Below are 21,189 nucleotides of genomic sequence, written 5' to 3' on the forward strand. Positions count from 1 at the left end.
TCAACATAATTATCAATACTGGCCCTAAGGTAAGAGGTCATAGGAAACTCCAAGCTAAAAGAACTTTGGGATCTCTATCCAGAAATTCCGCAACCACACACACAATATGAAAAGCTTCAATATTTTCTTTACACAATGGTTGAATATATTCTACTTTGCAACTTTTTGAACAGCAAATTGTGACTAGACCTCTGCTGCTCAGATCCATGTATAAGAGACATAGGAGCCAACTCCTAGGGGGCGAGGGGTCTTCGGCCCCCCCAATACAATATGTGAGGGAGTTCGGCCTCCCCAAAGCGGATGGGCATTGCCATTCAAATGGTGTGTGTGCACAGCATCATGTGGTCGATTATGTGGGGCGGGGCTTGCCCCCCCCCCAATATTTTATTCACGTTGGTGCCCCTGTATAGAGGTGTGGCTTGGTGTGAGTGTTTTTTTTTACTGTCCAGCACAGGTGGATTTAGGGGAGCATGGATACAGAGCCTTGGGGGCGCCACAACTATTATGTAAAGTGGAAGGCAAAAGGCAGGGATTGGGCATTGAATTTTGGCATCACACAAGTGCCACTCAGCCCAGTCTTAGTTCATCAGACCAAGAGTCCTGGAAGTCTCTGCTGGTAAGTGTAGTATTACCAAAAAAGGCAGCAAACAGACAACACAGGTGGAAGAAACTGGCAGACGTCCCTTAGGAAACAACAGTCCTATCCCTGCCATAATTCTGTACATCCCATCCCTACTCTGGGGTTTTAGGACCATCTATATTTATACTATCTTGGCCATGCTATGTTTGTTAAATTTGGCTCAGGTAGTGCCTTGCTTCCAAGCTGCATTCAGCCATGGCATTTGGCATGGTTGCTTGGTCTTCTCTTAGTCCCAGGATGAATGCTTCTCCAACAAAATCATGCTACTAAAGAGAGAATGAAAGAGACGAGGGTAGCTTAGGTGGCTCAAATCAAGAAGCACTTTAAATGCCCTCACCAACATGAATACAGCCCCTGCTCCTTATTATAAGGTAAGTAAAAGGAATAAGATAGCAATTCTTCTAAGAGATACATACTTTCAGAAACCCAAGTTTGACTCTGAGCTTTACTCTGAAGTAATTTAGACCAGTGTTTTTCAACCACTGTTCCGCGGCACACTAGTGTTGCCTGGTGTGCCGTGGGAAAAATTGAAAAATTCGAAAAATTTTTTAAAAAGTCAAATTTTCGCCCACTAGGCGGGCGCCGGACTGTGTCCACCCTATTTTCCATCCATCCTGGGTGGGGATCAGATCGGATGGGATCGGATGAGAGCGGACAGGCGGTCCGCTCTCATTCGATTCCCCATAGAGAGCAGCGGGGCTCTGACATCTCCCTCTCTGCACACAGTGGTGGTGTGCCTCATGATTTTTTTCATGAAACAAGTGTGCCTTTGCCCAAAAAAGGTTGAAAAACACTGATTTAGACAAAAGGTTAATTAAGCCCCATGCCACATTTTAACCCATAGAACTTCACAGTTTTGTTACTTGTTTGTCCCTAATTCATGTATGATGAATATAACCTGTGGAGTCCTCAGATCTTAAGTCACACTTTTATTCGTGTTCATTCCGCTCGCATGACTGTGACTTTGGCTACTGGGAAATATTGTATCATGTTATACATCTAACACAACCTCACTGACTACAGCAAAAGGCTACACTGTCATTTCAGGACAGAAGGGTCAACAGACTTACATTCTTTTTAAAAAAGGTTCCCCACTCCTCATCTATGTAATCATTTCTTATGCTTCACTTGAATCAATCAAGAATAAAACACAACCTGAAGCTCTACAAAAATAATAATCCTCAATATATATATACCTGGTGGTCCTGGGGAGGGTATTTTTGGCCCACTGATCTCCAATGCCATTTGGTAAAGGTTATCATTTTCTCCGTTTACTCCCTCCTCTCCATTTTTTCCTGCTGGCTCTTGTGGATCTAGGTTTTCCGTTTTGGGTTTCTTTACACGTTTTACTTGGAATGTTATCTGTCAAAGAAAAAAAAAACACCATGAGGGTTAGCAACCAAATATATCAGGCGTGCTGTTGAGAATAAAGAGATAGCTGGCTTTCGGTGGTCTGAGTTGATTTCAAGGACAATTTCCAGACAGTTTCTCTTTTCCCTGGATCTCCTGGCCCTCCTCCTTCTGATTGCATTTCATTCATCAAATTGCGCAAGTATATAAAAATAATTCACTTAACACAAGGTTGGGCAACAATTCCGCACTGAGGACCACACTTGCAAGAGATAATCAACACTGCATGGAGATAGTCTCATGGGTGAGATAGAGAAGTCTGGAGGGCCACTGGGTCTGTGAGTCGTCACTCCTGTCATAGGACTAACATGGTGAGGGTAAAGAGGACTTAAATTTTACTCACAGAAGACCTACTGAAACTAATGGAAAACTAATGCAGTCATGTTTATAACATTTTATAACAACTGACAATTACAATTGATAAACATCAATGAAAACACACAGTACAGCTGAGAAACATGGAAATAATATACTATACAGTGGTGCCTCGCAAGACGAAATTAATTCGTTCTGCAAGTTTTTTCTTCTTGCGAGTTTTTCGTCTTGCGAAGCACGGTTTCCCATAGGAATGCATTGAAAATCAATTAATGCGTTCCTAGGGAAACCGCCTTCAGACCAGGTCCGGGGACAGTCTGTCCCCCGACCTCTTCTGAAGGCTGGGGGGGGACGGGGACAAGGGCTTTTCTTCCCACCCCTAGCCTTCAGAAGGCTGTTCTGAAGGCTGGTGGTGGGAAGAAAAGCCCTTCTTCCCACCTCCCGCCCCGCAAGCTCCGGGGACAGGAGGGCTTTGCTGCCGACTGCCAGCATTTTAAAAGCCCCTGCTGTCCCGGGGCGATTTTAAAATGCTGGCTGGCGGGAGCGAAGTCTCTGCTGTCCCGGGGAGATTTTAAAATGCTGGGGGTCAGGAGCGAACGCTTCGCTGCCGACCCCCAGCATTTTAAAATCTCCCCGGGACAGCAGAGAAGTCTCTGCTGTCCCGGGGAGATTTTAAAATGCTGGCGGGCTCCTGCCATAGGCGCGCACCACCTCTCCAGCCAGGAGAGGGTCGCAGGGGGCTGCTTTAGCCCCCCGCGCGCTCTCCCAGCTGGAGAGGTGACGCGCGCCTATGGAGGCTCCTGCCATAGGCGCACGTCACCTCTCCAGCCGGGAGAGGGTCGCAGGGGGCTGCTTCTCTGCTGTCCCGGGGAGATTTTAAAATGCTGGCGGGCGGGAGCAAACGCTTCGCTCCCGCCCGCCAGCATTTTAAGATCGCCCGGGGCAGCGGAGAAGTCTCCGCTGTCCCGGGAAGGCAGGCGGGGGGGGAGCAAAGACTTTTGCCCCCCGTCGGCCTTCAGAAGAGGTCCAGGACCTCTTCTGAAGGCCGGCTGTGGGCGAAAGTCTTTGCTCCCGACCGCCAGCAATTTAAAACAGGTCCCCGGAGATTTCCCTATGGGCTTTCGTCTTGCGAAGCAAGCCCATAGGGAAATTCGTCTTGCGAAGCGCCTCCAAAACAGAAAACCCTTTCGTCTTGCGGGTTTTCCGTCTTGCGAGGCATTCGTCTTGCGGGGTACCACTGTATATTATATACATCAAGCAACAATAAGAGGTCTAATAAGGAATGCTATATTCAAAATACAATTTGCTCTGTGATTGACTTATTGGAATGCTGAAGCAAAATGATCATTACAGACTCAGAGGAGCAAACAGGGAGGGACTATATAATGGACTATGTTTCTAGCCACTTGATATAAACTACAGGAACTAACGGGCAGAGAATGTAACCGATACAGAATTTGAGTAATGTGTTCTGAAGGTTTGGCCCCCTTGTCATGGACTTTGAAGAAGCACGAACTCAAGATGAAAGGAAGAAATGAGCTAAGAGGGAGCCATGTCTGGCAAATCCTCACCGTGATCAACTACCACCCAGAAACCTATGTTCCATGGGACACACCTTGTGTGAATGTTATCTCATGTGATTATCAGGATGCCTGAGCAAAGCTATAGATAACACAGAGATACTGTACAAGAAATACACAGCTTGATCTTGCTGATGGGAGTTCTTACCCATTCAGTTTCGTCATCGTCATCATCTCCACAATCTCCAAAACAAGAGCTGGGAAGTCCGTCCTGAGAACCTTTCTTGAGGACACGGATCCCTTGCAAGTCCATCCGATGGCCTTTTACTTCCAGTGCCCCCTCAAAGGCTTCAAGGGGCCATGAATTTTCAAACTCGTCGACCAATGCCAACATTTCTTCGGACATCTGAGCATCTCCCAAACTCTCCACTTCTTCTGAACCATTGCTTTCGGCAATGACGGTGCCTGCAAAGGGGGAGCGATAAAATAAATCACTCGGATCAAAAGCTGTATTATAATTAGGCTTAGCTGCCAGACAGGATGGCATTAACACTTCTGCTTTTGCTTATGGCTAAACTAATCCATAACCTTTCCTTGCCATACATAACAGCCTATATATGTTGAAAAGTCAAGTCACAATATCCGAGACATTATGGAAGATTACATATTAATTACAATAATGGTGTGAAAGGCACGACTGTGTGAACCTATCCTTGTTGCAAGACCATTCCCCCCGCCCCCCGTAAAACAAGAACACAGAAGAGTTGTTTTGCATAAGGATCCAATGCTTAAGAACTGATTAAAACTTTCAGCACTAGGATATTCTCAACCCACCCATATTCTGTTTTTGTCTGAAACCAAGACTATGGGAATCACACATAGGTTTTTTTTAATGATATAAATGCAGGCTGATGGTAATAAAACCTCTAAGCGGTTTATCATAAATATTAAAAAATATTAATACAAGTTTAAGTAATTAAAAACACTTAAAAGTTCATTGAAACCAATAGTAAACTAAAGAGGGATTAAAACAGCAGCATCTTTGTGTCTGGATAGACTTGCTTAAAGAAAGATGTTTTAGCAGGTGCTGAAAAGAGTAAAGTGAAAGAGCCTGCCTGATGTCAGTAAGTGATGGGTTCCGAAGTATAGGTGTTGCTACGCTAAAAGATCTATTTCTTACAACTTGTCACTTTGGATTGAAAAGGACTGATCTTTCAAAGCCCTCTCATTAAATTGTTTGTTGGTTTGAAAGCAATAATTTGAATAGCTCTCGGTAGCGACCCTGCTTGGAAAGTTTACATTGTAAGGACAGATCTAAAATGCTTGATTGGCACAAGCATCATTTCTTTCCACTGTATTTTCCAGGAATGAGTATTTTTAGGCAATCAAAATTAATTTTTGATTGCTAATTTTTCAAAAGCAGACAATATTCTGTTATCTGGAAAATACCCTTTCCCATATTGCGGGGGGGGGGGGGGGACTATCCAACCTGAAGAGCTCAGGACCTAAAAGGTATTAAAAATGTATTCAACTCATAATTCAAGCTCTCAAGCCACCATGCAGGCGATTCCATTAAGTTCCTCTAAAAAATGTCTCTGGTGAAGCTCTCATTCAAGAGGCAAAATACATCAAAAGCAGCTGCATGCTTCTCTTAATGAAATCTGCACGAAGTTCCCATTAGTTGAAGGGAGCAGCAGCTCCCAGAAACTGGAGCATTTCACTAAGTCATGTAAAGTGAGGGGATTACACACAGGGATTGTTCACAGAAAAACTCCTGCTGGCATGACAAGAAGGAAATTCTGTGGACTTGCCCTTCCACCGAGCAGAGAATGGTAAGGACAATGCACATTGCCTCAGTATGATGTGGCAGCTGCAGAAAGTGCAAATTGCTCATTTGTACAATTGGGGAGAGGAACAGGCAGTTGCTTGGATCTGTTCACATGACTGAGATATGGATTGCACCTTTTGTGCCCTGATCTGAATCAATTCCCTTTTACTTCCTATTTTTGTGTTGGGATATTGACTCAGAAATAATTAGCGAGTGTGACTTCCTATTAGGAAGCCTCATATTAATGAAAGAGGATGAATTTGGGTAGAGGGTATCAGGCAAGCATCCTATGTACCTACAAAGGCATGATCACTAAATGGGAGTCCCCAGAGTTTACTTGCAGTATGTCTCTAAACTGTGATTGCTGAGAGCTTAACAAGAGGAGTAGGGCACTTGTTGATCTCCCAGAAGCATGTGGTATGGTGGGCTACTATTAGAAAGAGGGTGCAGGACCAGACAGACCTCTGTTCTGAGTGAGGATGGATCTTCATCTAATCTAATCAAGGATCCCATTTTATCACAAACTGCACATGCGCTCTCAGAGCAATGTGACACCATTGGCATGTCTGACAGATGGGAAAGTCCTTTAACAATGGAATTAAACTACAATCCTATGCAATCAAGCAATATCTCTCTACTTTCCCTAATCGTTCTGCAATCAAATTGTATGTAGCTCAGTGAAGCCTGACTTATACATGACATGGACCATAGGCAAGGATGTGTTCTTTTGGTGCTCTACTATTTTTTTAAGCACCCAACAGGTGTGGTGACTTATTTTGTGGTCCAGGCAGGTATGCCATGGACAAATGAACCAGCAGATATGGCAAGTGCATTTAAACATATGCATTTCCGCGCAAGGGATTTATCTGTAGCCTGCTCTGCTAAGATGGTCAAGGGTGTAGGTACAGCAGAGATGGCCAACTTCAACATTAAGGTCCTTGTATCCTTAATGGTTGTATCAAAGTGGAAAGTTTCAAATTGCTGCAGAGAAGCTGCACACAATGAAATTCCTTCTCTCATACATTTATCAACGCTAATAATGAAAAAGAGGGGCTTTCCAAATTTAGAGAGGTACAAAGTAACAACTGCTCTGAAAAAGAAGAAAAGACTCAACCCCCAATATTCACTTACTTTCTAAAGTCAAAGAGGATGATTCTGTTGTGGAACTGTGAAGAAGATCTGTGGAATCGTCATCAGTCACTGCCACAAGATTTTCTTCCATGGATATGATCTCAGAATCGGGCTTGTCAAGGTACTTCTGCTTGGTATGGCTGTTGCCTTGGCTCTTCTCATGACAGTGGCCTGTGAAACACACAGACATGACTCCCTTAGGCCAAGCTGCTATAATCATCTGAATTACTGATACACACAAATGGTCTACAAACAAGGATGATCATGTACAATGCTTTGGAAATTAATGGCAGTCATTAAGTGACACACTTTCCGAAGTATCTCACCTTGTCAATCACAGGTAGGAAGAGGGGCACTTGGATGGGCTATGGAACAGAAAATCAACAAGTGCAAAAGGAAGAGGGAGAACGACAGCAAGAATAAAAATATGGAATGCATTTTTATTTAGAAACCAACCCTACAGACAGTGCCCTAAGTCCTACAACATCATAGCTGAAACAGAACTGAAACAAAACCATGTCCCTTGATGTGCACACACGGAAGGGAGGACAGGACACTCACCCCAAACTCTAGCCAAGCTTTGAAAGCTTCCTGAATGAGACTCTGAACATACACAGAATTCATTATGTTAGACTACACAGAGAGCACAACGATTTCCCTGCTCGCTCTTTCTTTCTGCTGCAGTATGAAGGCTGGGTCCTGTTCTTGAAAATCCTGTTATTTGACTCTCACTTGGTTTCTACTGGGTTGATTTTGATGGCTAAGTTCAAATACTGCTCTGTCTCTCTTTCTCTTTAACTGATACAAATCTGCTCAGGAAAGCCTTACAATGTACAGTAAGTTTATAGGTAAGAGTTGTGAAATAAAGTGATACCTTGGTTCTTGAACTTTATCCGTTTCAGGAGTCCGTTCGACTCTCAAACCATTCGAAACCTGAGGTGTGGCTTCCGACTGGCTGCAGGAGATTCCTGCACTCAAGCGGAAGCCGCATTTGACGTTTGGCTTCTGAAAAACATTTGCAAACCGGAACACTTACTTCCAGGTTTGCAGTGTTTGGGAGCTGATTTGTTCGGGAGCCAAGCTGTTCGAGTACCAAGGTACCACTGTAAATATCTCCTCAAGCCACATAATCCATGGCAATGTTGAATAAAATTCACAAATCAAAAAACTGAGACTTTCATCCCCACACAGACTTTTGTTCCTCCTTTTCTACGAGTCAAGATTAAACCAGTTTCCTGTTTCAGCCAAACCATAGTTAACGATTTTGGAACAAGTCAAGTGAACTTCAAATGGTTTACAAACAAACAAGTATGCATGTGCAACCAGATCAATGAAAACGTTTGTGAACTAGTCATACTGGGAACATGCTCAGCTGCTAAAATGCAATTTTAGGTTTGGGTATCCATTGCTCCAAGTGAAATATGAGAAAGTAAGAAGGCTCAGGATCTCACATAAATAAGGCCAGACTTTTGTTACTTAGGGAGAGGCCAAAACGAAACAGAGCAAGCTCTAAAGGACATGCAGCCTCAATAAGAATCTCCCTCTTTAATCTGCTGGTGAGTGGTATTCTATTCAGTAACAGAATGAAGATGATAACCAAAATTATTTTACAATGTAGGCTAATGACAGAGTAGCATAAGCAGCTAAACTTCACACACTTGTAAAGCATCTGCTATACAATTACATTTGTCTTTGTCATCTCTCCCTGGTCTCATCACTGCACCTCCCTCCCCTCCCCCAACTCATCTCACACACACACACCCATTAAAATTTAATTGGTTTCATCTTTTAAAATCTGCTTTATGCAGCCTCGTGTATAATTCATCAGAGATAGTGAGCACAGGACCACAACACGGAAATGCGGCCTTTTTGGTGACATCTGATCCAGACTACATTGTGAGATGCCCTTCAGCATAATGAACCTTGGATACTTTAGCATTCCAAAAAAATAAATAAGAGGATGCTATGGAAAAGCCTTATGGTGCATGCGTGTGTTTATATACCCCCACACCCACACTAAAAAGAACTCTGTGGAGAAGAGATGAGGGAAGGACAAAATGGGAAAAGAATGAAATTCTAGAATAATATGCTTGTTAAGCTAGCACCATCTTTTTTATTCGTTTTAAATAGATTAGATCAGGGGTGACCAACTCCCAAGAGACTGTGATCTACTCACAGAGTTAAAAACTGGCAGTGATCTACCCCCTTTTGGGGGGTTTGGGTCAAAGTCTACCTGTTGGACATGCCTGGACTAGATGATGGCACACACCATTTTTAGAAGATGAAACCCTGCTATATAGTGGACACGGGTTGCGAATGTGATCCGTGCAGGATGCATGTTCACAACCCACAGTGAACTGCACACATGCTGGTTGTGATTCGGTGCTTCTGCGCATGTGCAAAATGTGATTTAGTGCTTCTACGCATACGCAACCATCGAAACCCGGAAGTAACCCGTTCCGGCACTTCCAGGTTTCTGCGGTCCATAACCTGAAAAAACACAACCTGAAGCAGCTGTAACCCAAGGTATGACTGTACTAAGAAAGCTAAGGAACCTACTTTACTTTACAGAAGTAAAGCAGTTTTACTTTTACAGAAAAAGCAGTTGGAGTATTGAAAACCAGTAGCAGCACTCAAAGAGCCACTTTTCGATCTAACGTCTAACATGGAAAGATCTCAGATGCTGGAAGTCTTGACACCACTTGCCAGTGTGTACTAAACTAACTGCATCAAGTGGGGGAAATAATAGAAAATGGCACCGCTTTGGAGGACTTCTAGTTGAACAGAAATGGGGAACCCTTTGCAGCCTGATAGCTGTGCTCCCTTCATAGGCACCTTGCAGGGTGGGCAGGGCCACGGGCAAAAATGGGTGGGCCAATAGGAGCAACTCTGACTTCTGCACGAAGTCTACAATCCAGCCCAACAAAAGTCAGAGTTTCTACACGTCTCCAACTCTGTATTGTCCAGCCAGCCAAGCAAGAAGCCCTGTCACAGTTCAAGGGCACATTCCAGGCAAGCAAAAGCACTTGAGAAGGGCATGGAGGCATTTGGTTCCTTACTTCTCTATTAGAAGATCATCAGCTGAACAGGCGCCAATGTACACCATAATATTGTTGAAATCAGGGCAACTGCAATTTTGATTAGCTATAATTGATATGTCCAAGTTGTAGGTGGTTTCCTCTTAACAATGGTAAGGCTTCAATTTATATAATACGTTTTAATTTAACATTATAAAGTAACCACAGAAATGACAAAGAAAGCAACATAGATAGTAAAGCAGTAAGGATGCTAGACATGTTCTTTGGTGAAAAAAGGTTGAGGGATCTGGGCAAGCACATTCTAGAGAAAACTAGCATTCAGAGGCATATGGCCTCTTGACAGCGGTGGTAGAACATGGCCTTTGATAGTGTCATCCTCCAGACATTTGTCCAATCCTCTTTTAAAACCACCCGAGTTGATGGCCACCACTACCTCTGGTGGAAGCAAATTCCATAGTTTATAACTATACAGTATGTGGAAGGAGTGCTTTCTTTCATCTGTCCTGAATTCAACTACATTGGATGTCCCTCAGTTCTAGTGTAATGAGAGAGGGGGAGAAACTTATTTCTATCCACTTTTTCAACACACAGCATAATTTTATATACCTCTATCATGCATCCTCTTATTCACATTTTTTCCAATACCAACTTAAGAAACTGCTGTCTAGTGTCTACTTGAAGATCTCCCAGAGAAGGATCCCCCCCCCCCGCATGTATAAGTGTCAAACTATTTTGACCATGAAGAAGTTTCTCTTAATGTTCAACCAAAGTATATCCTCCTGCGACTTTATGGAAGCTCAAAAAGAAGAGTCCTAATCAGGATGTCAAATGTCCATGGAGTAGGAACCCAGCGCCCTCCACAGCTCCCTGTCCATCTCTCATGGTGGTAATATGCACCAGTCCCCCTACTGTTCTGCTATTCCTGCGATAGGGGATCTCTAGCTTGTGACTCCAATTAGGCCTGGCAGGGGTCCTAATTCATGCCATGCTACAATGGGAAAATAGATCACCTGATGTCATGATGACACCTGGTGACTGATAGTTGAGTAGTCCTGCCCTTCTGTTAAAGCTACCCATAGGGGAGCTCAGAGTCTAGCCATTCCCCATCCTGTTGGTATTTCTAGTCCTTGTGTACTTTTCTTCCACTCCCCCATTCAATCCCAAACAAGACATCAGTAACTTAAATCCTGGAAGCAGAATCATACTAATTTACTTGACCATGGCTCTTTGGCTACACTACTGTGAATGCAATAATGGAATGAATGGAAGTTTGATTGATACCACATACTTTGATCCAATATATTATTATACAAACAAAACTAATTTAGTTGATGCTGTAATATGTAGTTCATTATCAATATACATTTCAGCAAGCAGACGTCCTCATCTATATTGATAATAAACTAGTTATATAACAAACCAGTGCACATTTGCTTTTAACTAGGGTGTTCTCACCCTAACATTGTATGTAAATATAGAAACAGGTTGATCCTATCAACATATAGGACAAACTGTAACAAAACATTAATTACTCCAATATAACTTAATTACTTTTAAATGTTACAGTTGTGACATTTCTTTTTTGCATTAGAAAAGCAGCAGCAGCAGCAAGACACATAGCCCAATGTCTGACCAATTGCATAATGGTCTCTGTTCCCAGCAACGATAGTGCTAAAAATTACCCTTATGAAATATAAACCATCACTAAATAAATCATGAAAAGAAAAAAAAACAGGGCGAACGTCTGTCTGCTAAATTTGAACACAACGTGGCACAAAAGGGACACACGTACACAAACCCACCTCCCCAGAGAATTCAGTGGGATGGCTGACAACCCCACAGCCCCTTTAAAAATGCACAATTGTTCTATGAATAATGGGGCGGCAGCTATCGTAAAAGCCACCATACCCTAACCCTTGTCCTCCCTCGTCAATGGTTACAACAGGATTTTTCTCCCTGTGACGTGGATAGAGACCACAGCGTGTTCTCAGCCCTGTCTGGGAATGAGGCCCAACATGGAAGATGGTTTCTAAATTTAACTCTCCAACATCGTCAGCAGATAAGAAAGACTAGGAAATGCTATTTGCAATGCCTCTCAGGGTACTCTGATGCTACATATAGAGCAGCAGGCTAAGCAGTGGTGTGGCCTGAATTTCAATTAGTGCCTCAAATATAACTTGACGTCCTTTAGAAGACAGGGGAGGGTGAAACACACAGACCGTTAGAATGGCAATGGCACGTTCTCGGAAAACTTCGGTTTTTGTATTACAATTTCTCGTATGCATTTCTGTTTTTTCTCTTTCCAGAATAAAATATTATCTATGTCCACAACCTTTCTTGTATGGAGAACCCCCCATCTTCAGCCATTATCTTCCTAAATAAAGGCCTACCTTGGAGATATTGCAGAACACTGCAAGAAAGCGACTATCGCAATAAAACAAGTAACACAATATTTTTTGTTTCCTGGTGTATATTAAAGTTATGTTTACCCTATTAAGCCAGGTCCCCTGGCTGCAGGGGCAGGATGGGAAAACCAGTAGCCAGCTCTACTTCTGTGGCCAGAAGAGGGGCAGCAATTGGGGGGGGGGGCTTCCTTCCCCTGGAAGCAGCCGGGCTGCTTGCAACTGCACCCGCAATCTCATAAAGAGCAATATTTGTGAACCGCAATAAGGCAAAGCGCAATAAAATGAGGTGGGGGGTCTATGGCTCTATATTTATGTAAACCAATTCTATCTATCCACTGCTGTTTAGAGCAAGCCAGAATGATAGTAGATACATTAACATTGATTTCAATGGCTGTAAACCATGACTTGGCCCGAGTCCAACCCAACATTCCTTGTTTTTAGGGTAAAATATCTGCTCAGTACTATTTCTCTTAAAACACCCAAGCAGCACACCTGAAAATGTTCCTGAGCCATGGCCACAGGACCAGAAAAACTCATCTAAGAGAGAAAAAGACAACTTCTTGGAAGCTGCATTAATGGATCTCCTGGTGTTCAGGCAGGGGGCAACCTGTTCAACAATACAGACCCACCTCTTAGGAATGTCTCATGTGATGGAAGACTGCCATTAATGCCTCTCATTTTCATAAATGTAATCAATCTGGCCTGCAGCATTACTTTAGGATTGTCACACCTAGAAGTGTAAAACTTCAAATCTTGAAAAGTATTGCTAAATAAACTGATGAGCTGAAAGCAAAGTAAATTTGATCTTCTTTCTACTTGCCTTTTTTTGTGATTCAGCAGCACTTCTTGTATCTTCAAATTCATCTACGTGGCCAGGAGGGCCACATTTCATAGTGGCTCAGAGAGAAACTTTAATAGCAAATTTGATGCACAAATGCAAAATACACTCCAAAGTTTCACGAAATTCACTGGAACTTATTCCTAAATGTGCATAATGTAGCAACCACAGACACTTTTGTTTTGTCAGATTTGGGTTCGTTATATATTTCTAACAAGAGTCCCGCTCGTGGCAAGTTCCCTTGTGGCTGACTGTGGCTGGATAGCACCTGCTGCATGGGAATCCCAGAAGCACAATTTGAGCTGGTAGGTGATCAGATTGTTTTCCAAAAGAATGCCTATGATAGCAGATAGCTTCCACACGCTAGTTGTGTTTTTCCTACCTTCTTACTCTAAGAAAGCAACTGAAAACTCTCTCATGAAGATGCTTTTAGGGATCCCCCACTTGGCTTCTACCTATTATCTTGTCCTTTCACCATTTTCCCTTAAAGAAATGGTTTACTATTTATGATGTTATTATACTTACGTTATTATACTGTGTACTGCACTTGATACAAGCTTTAAAGAATATCTAGTAAGGTATAGATTCTTACATTTTTCTGAGTAACAGAACATTTATTCTGAGAGATCCCTTACTCTATATACAGTGGTACCTCGGAAGTTGAATAGAATCCGTTCTGGAAGTCCGTTCAACTTCCAAAACATTTGGAAACCAAGGTGTGGCTTCCAATTGGCTGCAGAAAGCTCCTGCAGCCGTTTGGAAGCTCCGTCGGATGTTCGGGTTCCAAAGAACGTTTGCAAACCAGAACACTCACTTCTGGGTTTGTGGCGTTTGGGAGCCAGCACCTAATTTTTAAAGACATTACAGTGGTACCTCGCAAGACGAATGCCTCGCAAGACAAAAAACTCGCTAGACGAAAGGTTTTTCCGTTTTCGATTTGCCTCGCAAGACGAATTTCCCTATGGGCTTGCTTCGCAAGACGAAAACGTCTCGCGACTTTGTTTCCTTTGTCTAAAAACAAAGACATGTTTTGTTTATAAAGTTAATTTATTTTCCCTTCAATTTTTGAACTGCTCTTTACAGTATGTGTGACTTTAAAGAGCAGTTAATAAACTGTTGTTGTACCAAATTTGGCTTTGTTTGGACTTTTTTTGACCATAGGAATGCATTAATTGATTTTCAATGCATTCCTATGGGATTTCGTGATTCGCAAGACGAAAAATTCGCTAGACGACAAAACTTGCGGAACGAATTAATTTCGTCTTGCGGGGCACCACTGTATTGTGTTGCTAAGTGTAGCTCACTAGCATCTACCCAAATAATATGATTCTGTTCTTCTTGTTCAAACTGGAAAAAACAGGATTATAAATTACAATTTCTCACCAGAACTTTGGGAAATCTTACTTTTCTAAAAGAATGTTTGAAGGTTCTTCAAAGTCTCATGTGTGGTGTGGGTGATGTAAAATTGATAAGATACTAGTCTAAAAATAGCTTCCTCCCATGTACGATGCTAGTCTGCCCCATTCTAAAAGCTGGTTGGTACTGTATAAATTCTCCCAGTATAGCTCTGGAGAAAACAACACCAAAAGGAAACTACCTAAGGAGCTTATTCCAAAAAGCTCATAGAAGAAATACGTTCTGCTAAATGGAAATGTGATACCTTATGCCACAAGAGGGCATCAGAAAACACAGCATTTTCAGAAAGCACAGTATAGATGCTGCTTAAAGAAACACGTATGTAGCGTGGGAATATTCACATGAAATGAGAAAATGTATATAGGATAGGGAATGAACAGGAGCTTCATAATAAGAAAAAAGCTAAGAAAAACCAGAACTAAAATGCTACAGAATGAGAATCACCATGTATGGGCGCATATACACAAAGTCCAAGCCAACCTTCTTCAACCTGGTTCCCTCCAGATGTTTTGGACTTCAACTTCCTCCATTCTTGACCATTAGCAATGCTGGCTGGGGCTGATGGGAGCTGTAATCCAAAACAACTGGAGGTGACCAAATTGGAGATAGCTGTCCTAAAGAATGAAGAGGAAGCCACCATCATGGCAGATGAAAGAGGGAGGCATGAGCATATCACCGAAGTTAATTTTTGAAAGTCCGTCTGAGACCATCCAGGGTAATCGCCCAAATAATAGCACTTGATATTCATGTTAATAAAGGAAAGTACCGTATTTTTCGCCCTATGGGACGCACTTTCCCCCCTCCAAAAATGAAGGGGAAATCTGGGTGCGTCCTATGGGGCGAATGCAGGCTTTTGCTGAAGCTTGGAGAGCGAGAGGGATCAGTGCGCACCGGCCCCTCTCGCTCTCCAGGCTTCGGGAACACATCTGCAGCCTAGGCAGCCCTGCGGGAGGTCCCACAGGGATGTCTAGGCTGCGGATAGCAGCCTGCCGCCCAGCGCGAGGGGCGCCCTAAAGCAGAGCGCCCCTCGTGCCAGGCAGACATCCGCAGCGTGGGGAGCCCTGCAGGAGTTCCCCGCAGGGCTCCCCACGCTGCGGATAGCAGCCTGCTGCCCAGCGCGAGGGGCACCCTGAAGCAGAGCGCCCCCCACGCCGGGCAGACATCCGCAGCGTGGGGAGCCCTGCAGGAGTTCCCCGCAAGGCTCCCCACGCTGCGGATAGTAGCCTGCTGCCCAGCACGAGGGGAGCCCTGAAGCAGAGCGCCCCCCGCGCCCGGCAGACATCGGCCAGCCCCACAAGCTCGGGGGACAGCAGGGAGGCGCAGCGCCACCATCCTGCTGTTCCTCGACCTGGTTCGGTTTCCCCGACCTGCTTTTGGGGGGGGAAATAAAGGAAAATTTCCTTTATTTCCCCCCAAAAAAACTAGGTGCGTCCTATGGGGCAGAGCGTCCTATGGGACGAAAAATACGGTAGGTACATCAAGGACTGGAAGTCAGAAACAGTTACTGTGGTTGAACATTTATTTTGGCCTACCAAACTTTTCTCCAGCCTGTTGTCCTCTAGATGTTTTGGAGAACACTTCTATAAACCCTGACCATTATTTGGCCATGGCGGCTGTTGTCCAAAACACCTGGAGGGCATGAGAATTGTCTAACTCAAGCAAATTTAGGTCTCTAACCCTACATTTGCTTTACTGGGAACAGAACTTATTTTTGAATAAGCATGTATGTAATTGCATTATAACCCTTTAACAACCTTTCTGCGAAACACTTAAGTGAAAAGGAAAAGGTGGCAAACACTGCGACACCTAGGATATACTCTAAATCCACTTACAAGGGAGTAAGTCCCACTGAACATGGAGTCACTTGTAAGTAAATACTGTATGTATATGATTGCATTATTAGGCCTGATACACACACACACAGGATTTTTAACCCTGGTGAAAACTATTTTTATTATGACATATTTGGAACAGATCTGGTGACCATTAATTTTTGTTGTGTAATTCTGTACCTGGGACAGGTAGTGTCTAAGGGGCAAAGCACGGCCTGTGCCTAATTGCTATTCTTATGTTATTTGAGAAATAAATTTATTTATTTACCTCAGATAAAAATCACTCGTTATCATACTGCTAAACCAGCATGTCAAGGGAGAAGTAGGATCTATTGCTACTGAAGCCCTTTCATTCTTCCACCTTTATAGTAAGAAACCAAAAGTAATGTGAGTATATAGGCATACCTTGGAGATATTGCAGGTTTGGTTCCAGACCACCGTAATAAAGCAAGTCACACTTTTTGTTTTGTTTCTTAGTGCATATACAAGTTATGTTTACATGATACTGTAGTCTATTAAGCTACACACCCCACAGCTGCAGGGGGGAAAAACCTAGCTCCAGCTCCAGTCCTAGCCAGTTCTACTCCCGTGGCCGGAAGATGGATGACAGGGGCAGGGCAAGGCTTCCTTCCCTTGGAAGCAGCCCGACTGCTTGCAGCTGTACCCACATCTTCATAAGAAGCAATCATCTGTCAAGCGCAATAAAGCAAGGTATGCCTGTACAACATGCCATCCCATGGTCAGTTCAATTAGTAGTATGCTAAAGAGTTCTGCTCAGAGAGATGGTAATTCATCAATGTGATTAACTCCCACACTATATCTAACTGGCGCACCAACAAGTACCATAGTGGTGATACTCAACTACCCTGCGTATTTAGTTGTTTATTAATACTGAACCTTAATCTGGATGCGTTCAAGATTACCGGACTTGTGTTCCACAAAGTAATGGCTTTCCATTAAATAGGAGTTAGCACCAGTAACGTGTGGAATGCAAGCAAACCCTACATGTAGGTTTTATTTATTTGATTACGTGGCACAAAACTTCACTACACCAATGCTGCACTATCTACTTTTTGTGTATCAGTGGTGGAGCATATGCATTACATGTTGTATATCCCAGTTTCAATCCCTGGTATTTCTATATAGGACTGGGAAAGATCCCTGCTTCAATCCCTGGAGAGCTATTGCCAGTCAAGGTAGACTGGCATTCCCCAACCGGTGCCCTCCAGATGTTTTGAACTTCATCCACCATCATCCCTGCCCCATGTTCACGCAGGCTGGGACCAACAGGAGTTGTAGCCCATCTGGGGGGCACCAGGCATGGGAAGGATGGCATCCACAATAAGAAGCTAGATGAACTCGGTCATGTTCTGGGTGTCCCTGTGCTTCAGATATGCTCAAATATTTTTCACAGGTTTGATTCCTACAAGGAGTTTTTTTCTTTTTTTTTGGAGCCCATTAAGTGGGGGGGGGGGAGGAGAGAGAGAACACAGAACAATGATCATCAGACATCCTGGCAAATTCCTGGTTTCTTCTTTTCACTTTCCCTTTTTTTCAATCCCGCAATAAAATAAAAAAATAAAAAATCAAGTGTCAGAAGCTGGAGTTATTAGAATGTTTATTTCACATTCTAAAAATAACAACAAAAAAAATGTCCACACCATTTCTCATGTTCAAATGCCTAATGTTCTCACATTAGCAGGGGATAGACAAGATGACCTGAAGTGTTGCCCACCTTTGTAGTCTATAAAAGAAAGGAACACAGCACATGAAGAGCAAGAGAGAGAGAACAATGTAAATATGGAAGCTTCCAATATTGAATCCATGTTTTGTCCACTTTCCCACTGGTAGAAGAAATATAATCCTTATAAACCCAGATTAGTGCCAAATTGGGAACAACCACATTGGGACCATCATTCTTATGAACAGAGAGAAGAAAGCTTTTTACTTCCTTCCCACAAACAGTCATGCAACCAAAAGAACTAACATATCAGAATGATGCAGTCCTTACAACCCGTATTTCAATAAAACCCATACTCTGTGCATAGTTTTGTTGCCATACTTGTTGAAAATGTAACAGAAAATTGGGGTTTTACTTCAAAAGATAGACGAACATGAAAAATTTGCATATTGTAGCATTCATGAGAATCTCAAGTTACAAAGGCAGAGTTTTTAGTCAGTGTTCTGATTCTGCGCTTTCCCAGTAGATGGCCTTGAATTTAGCAATCCTAAACTACTCTGAAGTGCATATATGCATGATTTTTAATACTTTGTATAACCAAGGGTTGAATAACAGTCAGTAGTGAAAATCTGTAACCAGCACTGAATGTAAAGGAAAGTTTCTTCACTTGGTTCCGGAAGCTCACAAACATTTCCTGCATCTTTGGGTTCTACTTGCACCCTAAGAATTTGGAAATGTTTTGACAATGTCAGGTATGACAAAAAGAGAAGAGAAGAATGGAGGTTGGGCGTTGGGAGGACAATGAAGTGGAAGTCAACAGTCTTAATAGCCACTAACCAGAGAGGAGGTAAAAAAGCACTTGTACACTACAGGAAACTCTGCCTACCCCCCTCACTGCCGGCTCAGACTTCAAGAAGACTTGCTCAGCACCACAGTGGTTTAAGCCTTGTACAAAAGCATAGCTTTAAACTTCTCCCCCTTCAACTGAAACAAAAAACTTCCTTTTTGAAAGCTGAGATTCTGAGAAGTCTGACTCTAGGTTTTGCACTTATGCTAAGAACCTGGATGCACATATGCAATCCTGTTTCTAATCCCTTGTATCTCTTTATGAAACATGGGAAAATAAACTTTTGGCACAGAGAAGGTACTTAAGTAGGGGAATGCCATGCAACTCCATCCCTTAAATCAGCGTTTCTCGACCTGTGGGTTGTGATGCTTGTGCAAATGTGTCATCGGTTGTATAAATAAACCCAAAAGGATTATTGCTTGTAATCCTTAACTGGTATAATACCTCAGGTAACATTTTGGGTTTTTTTGGCATATTATAATGCTGTGTTGATACTTGGAACCAAATGCTAGAAAGGGTAAAGTTTCACATTGTAATGCTAGTAAACTTCTCTCTGGCGGCTTGCAGCAGATCTGGTGATAACTTGCCACAAGGTGCTTGTAAACACCCGCAAATTAGAGGATGAGTAAATAGTTGAGCCAAGGGTGATCTGTGCTTAATTGAAATAAGAAATACCTGCATCCTGTGTATTAACTAATGTGAGACTATGTCTGACAACCATCAAAGCCTCCATTCACCTACTTGGTAATAAAATGTAAGCTCAAGCCATCCCACTGATACTTGTCAAAATGGGCTTATCATAAATAAAACTTTAAGAGGCTCGCAGTTCATTATATCTAACACTGATTGTGTAACTATGCTTTTAGAATAAAGTTTTATAGCTTATGAGGCAATACCCTGCAATTTGATGCTTGGTGCTCTTACATTCTCACAAACAAACCAGTAATAATTTAGTAAGTACTATAAATATTTCAATAAATTAATCTCCACATTAATAGGGGTATTGTTGAATTTTGCTTCGATGCCTCAAGTGATGGTTTAAAAGTAGGCAGACTTGCAACTGCAATGCACAAAACAGACAGCTGCTGAAGACCAAAGTCCAAAATTCATGTGGCAGTAAAATGATAGGTAAATAAAATTCATGTGACAATAAATTAATGGGTCACCATTCTAAGTAAATTTGGACTTACAGGTTGCCATATCAAAAAGGTTGGGAACCACTGTCTTAAATAATCCTAATGTGTTAGCTCATATGGATAATTGGATAGGGATTATACTAGTTCAGTTCCAATCATATATTCAAATAAAATTTAAGTGCTATTAAGGAGCAAAAATGCACTGGAGATTTAGCAGCTATAGGTGAAGACAGAATTTGTTTAATCTTTTCGCAGCTTTACTTGAACAGGAAGCTAAATCTCTTCAAATATTTACAGCAGGTTCTAAAGAACAGGGAGCCTGCTTTTATATAGTGGTGCAGATGGGTTTAAAGTTATATGTTATTCCATGCTTAGGGCCATTCTCTCCCTGTTTCCCTGGTTCTTGGTATTTGCTAAGAAAACAGATGAGGTGTAAACATGGGACTATTTCAGCAACCCTACAGCAGAGCAATGTTCTTGAATGGCTTGAAACTATCCTAGCATTCTCTAATTAGTAAACACTGCACCCAATTTGTAAGGAGAATCAGGTAGGGAATTCTGGGAAGACAGCTTTCCAAAAATTACTCTCAATTAGATCTAACTGGGGAAAAAACACTGTTCCCTTTTTTAATTGGACAGAGAGAGAGAGAGCGCAGATGAAAAAGAGATTATCAATGAGGGAGAGAGAGAAAAGTAGTCCAATTTCTGCAGGTAGTGTTGAAGGGATAAAATTACTAATTTGGGGACTTTTTCAGCAGCTGCTTACCACTGCAGGCAGAAGAGGTGATGTTGTACAGAAATGGATAGAACTGCAAACAGCGGATCAGCTTCAGGCTCCTCTCACACTCCAGACACTTTGTCGCAATATCCAGGGCATGCCTGAAAGCCTGCAATGCCCCACTGACGTTCTTCAGAGCCAAGCAGGCATTTCCTAAGCTCAAGAAGGTCAGAGGCTAAAAAGGCGAAAGGCAAACTTCCATCAGCACAGGCATAGGCAAAACCCAGATTTCAGTTCAGTTGTCAAAGGAACTGGAAATTTACAACAAGCATGCTCACATCTTGGGAGTTCTGTTTCAAATATGTGTGTGCATGCACACATATGTACTTAAAGCCACTCTTTAAGATAACAGTATCTTTTTACATTAAGACTGA

The 21,189-nt window shown here is 42.6% G+C and overlaps 1 protein-coding gene across 3 annotated transcripts in view; it reads right to left on the bottom strand.

Annotated features, from left to right (window-relative positions):
- Nucleotides 1-21,189, bottom strand: part of TTC17 (tetratricopeptide repeat domain 17) — a 55,222-nt gene that overhangs the window by 10,590 nt on the left and 23,443 nt on the right. For all 3 annotated transcript variants that reach the window (XM_083462529.1, XM_083462530.1, XM_083462531.1), the window contains exons 16-19: nucleotides 20,804-20,990; nucleotides 6,845-7,015; nucleotides 4,094-4,350; nucleotides 1,837-2,002 (exon numbers count right to left, since the gene is read on the bottom strand). In XM_083462529.1, the coding sequence (XP_083318655.1) occupies nucleotides 1,837-2,002; nucleotides 4,094-4,350; nucleotides 6,845-7,015; nucleotides 20,804-20,990 (781 nt within the window). The remainder of the gene's footprint in view (nucleotides 1-1,836; nucleotides 2,003-4,093; nucleotides 4,351-6,844; nucleotides 7,016-20,803; nucleotides 20,991-21,189) is intronic.

This window comes from Podarcis liolepis (assembly GCF_965112155.1).
Source record: "Podarcis liolepis genome assembly, chromosome: 1".
Lineage (NCBI taxonomy): Eukaryota > Metazoa > Chordata > Lepidosauria > Squamata > Lacertidae > Podarcis > Podarcis liolepis.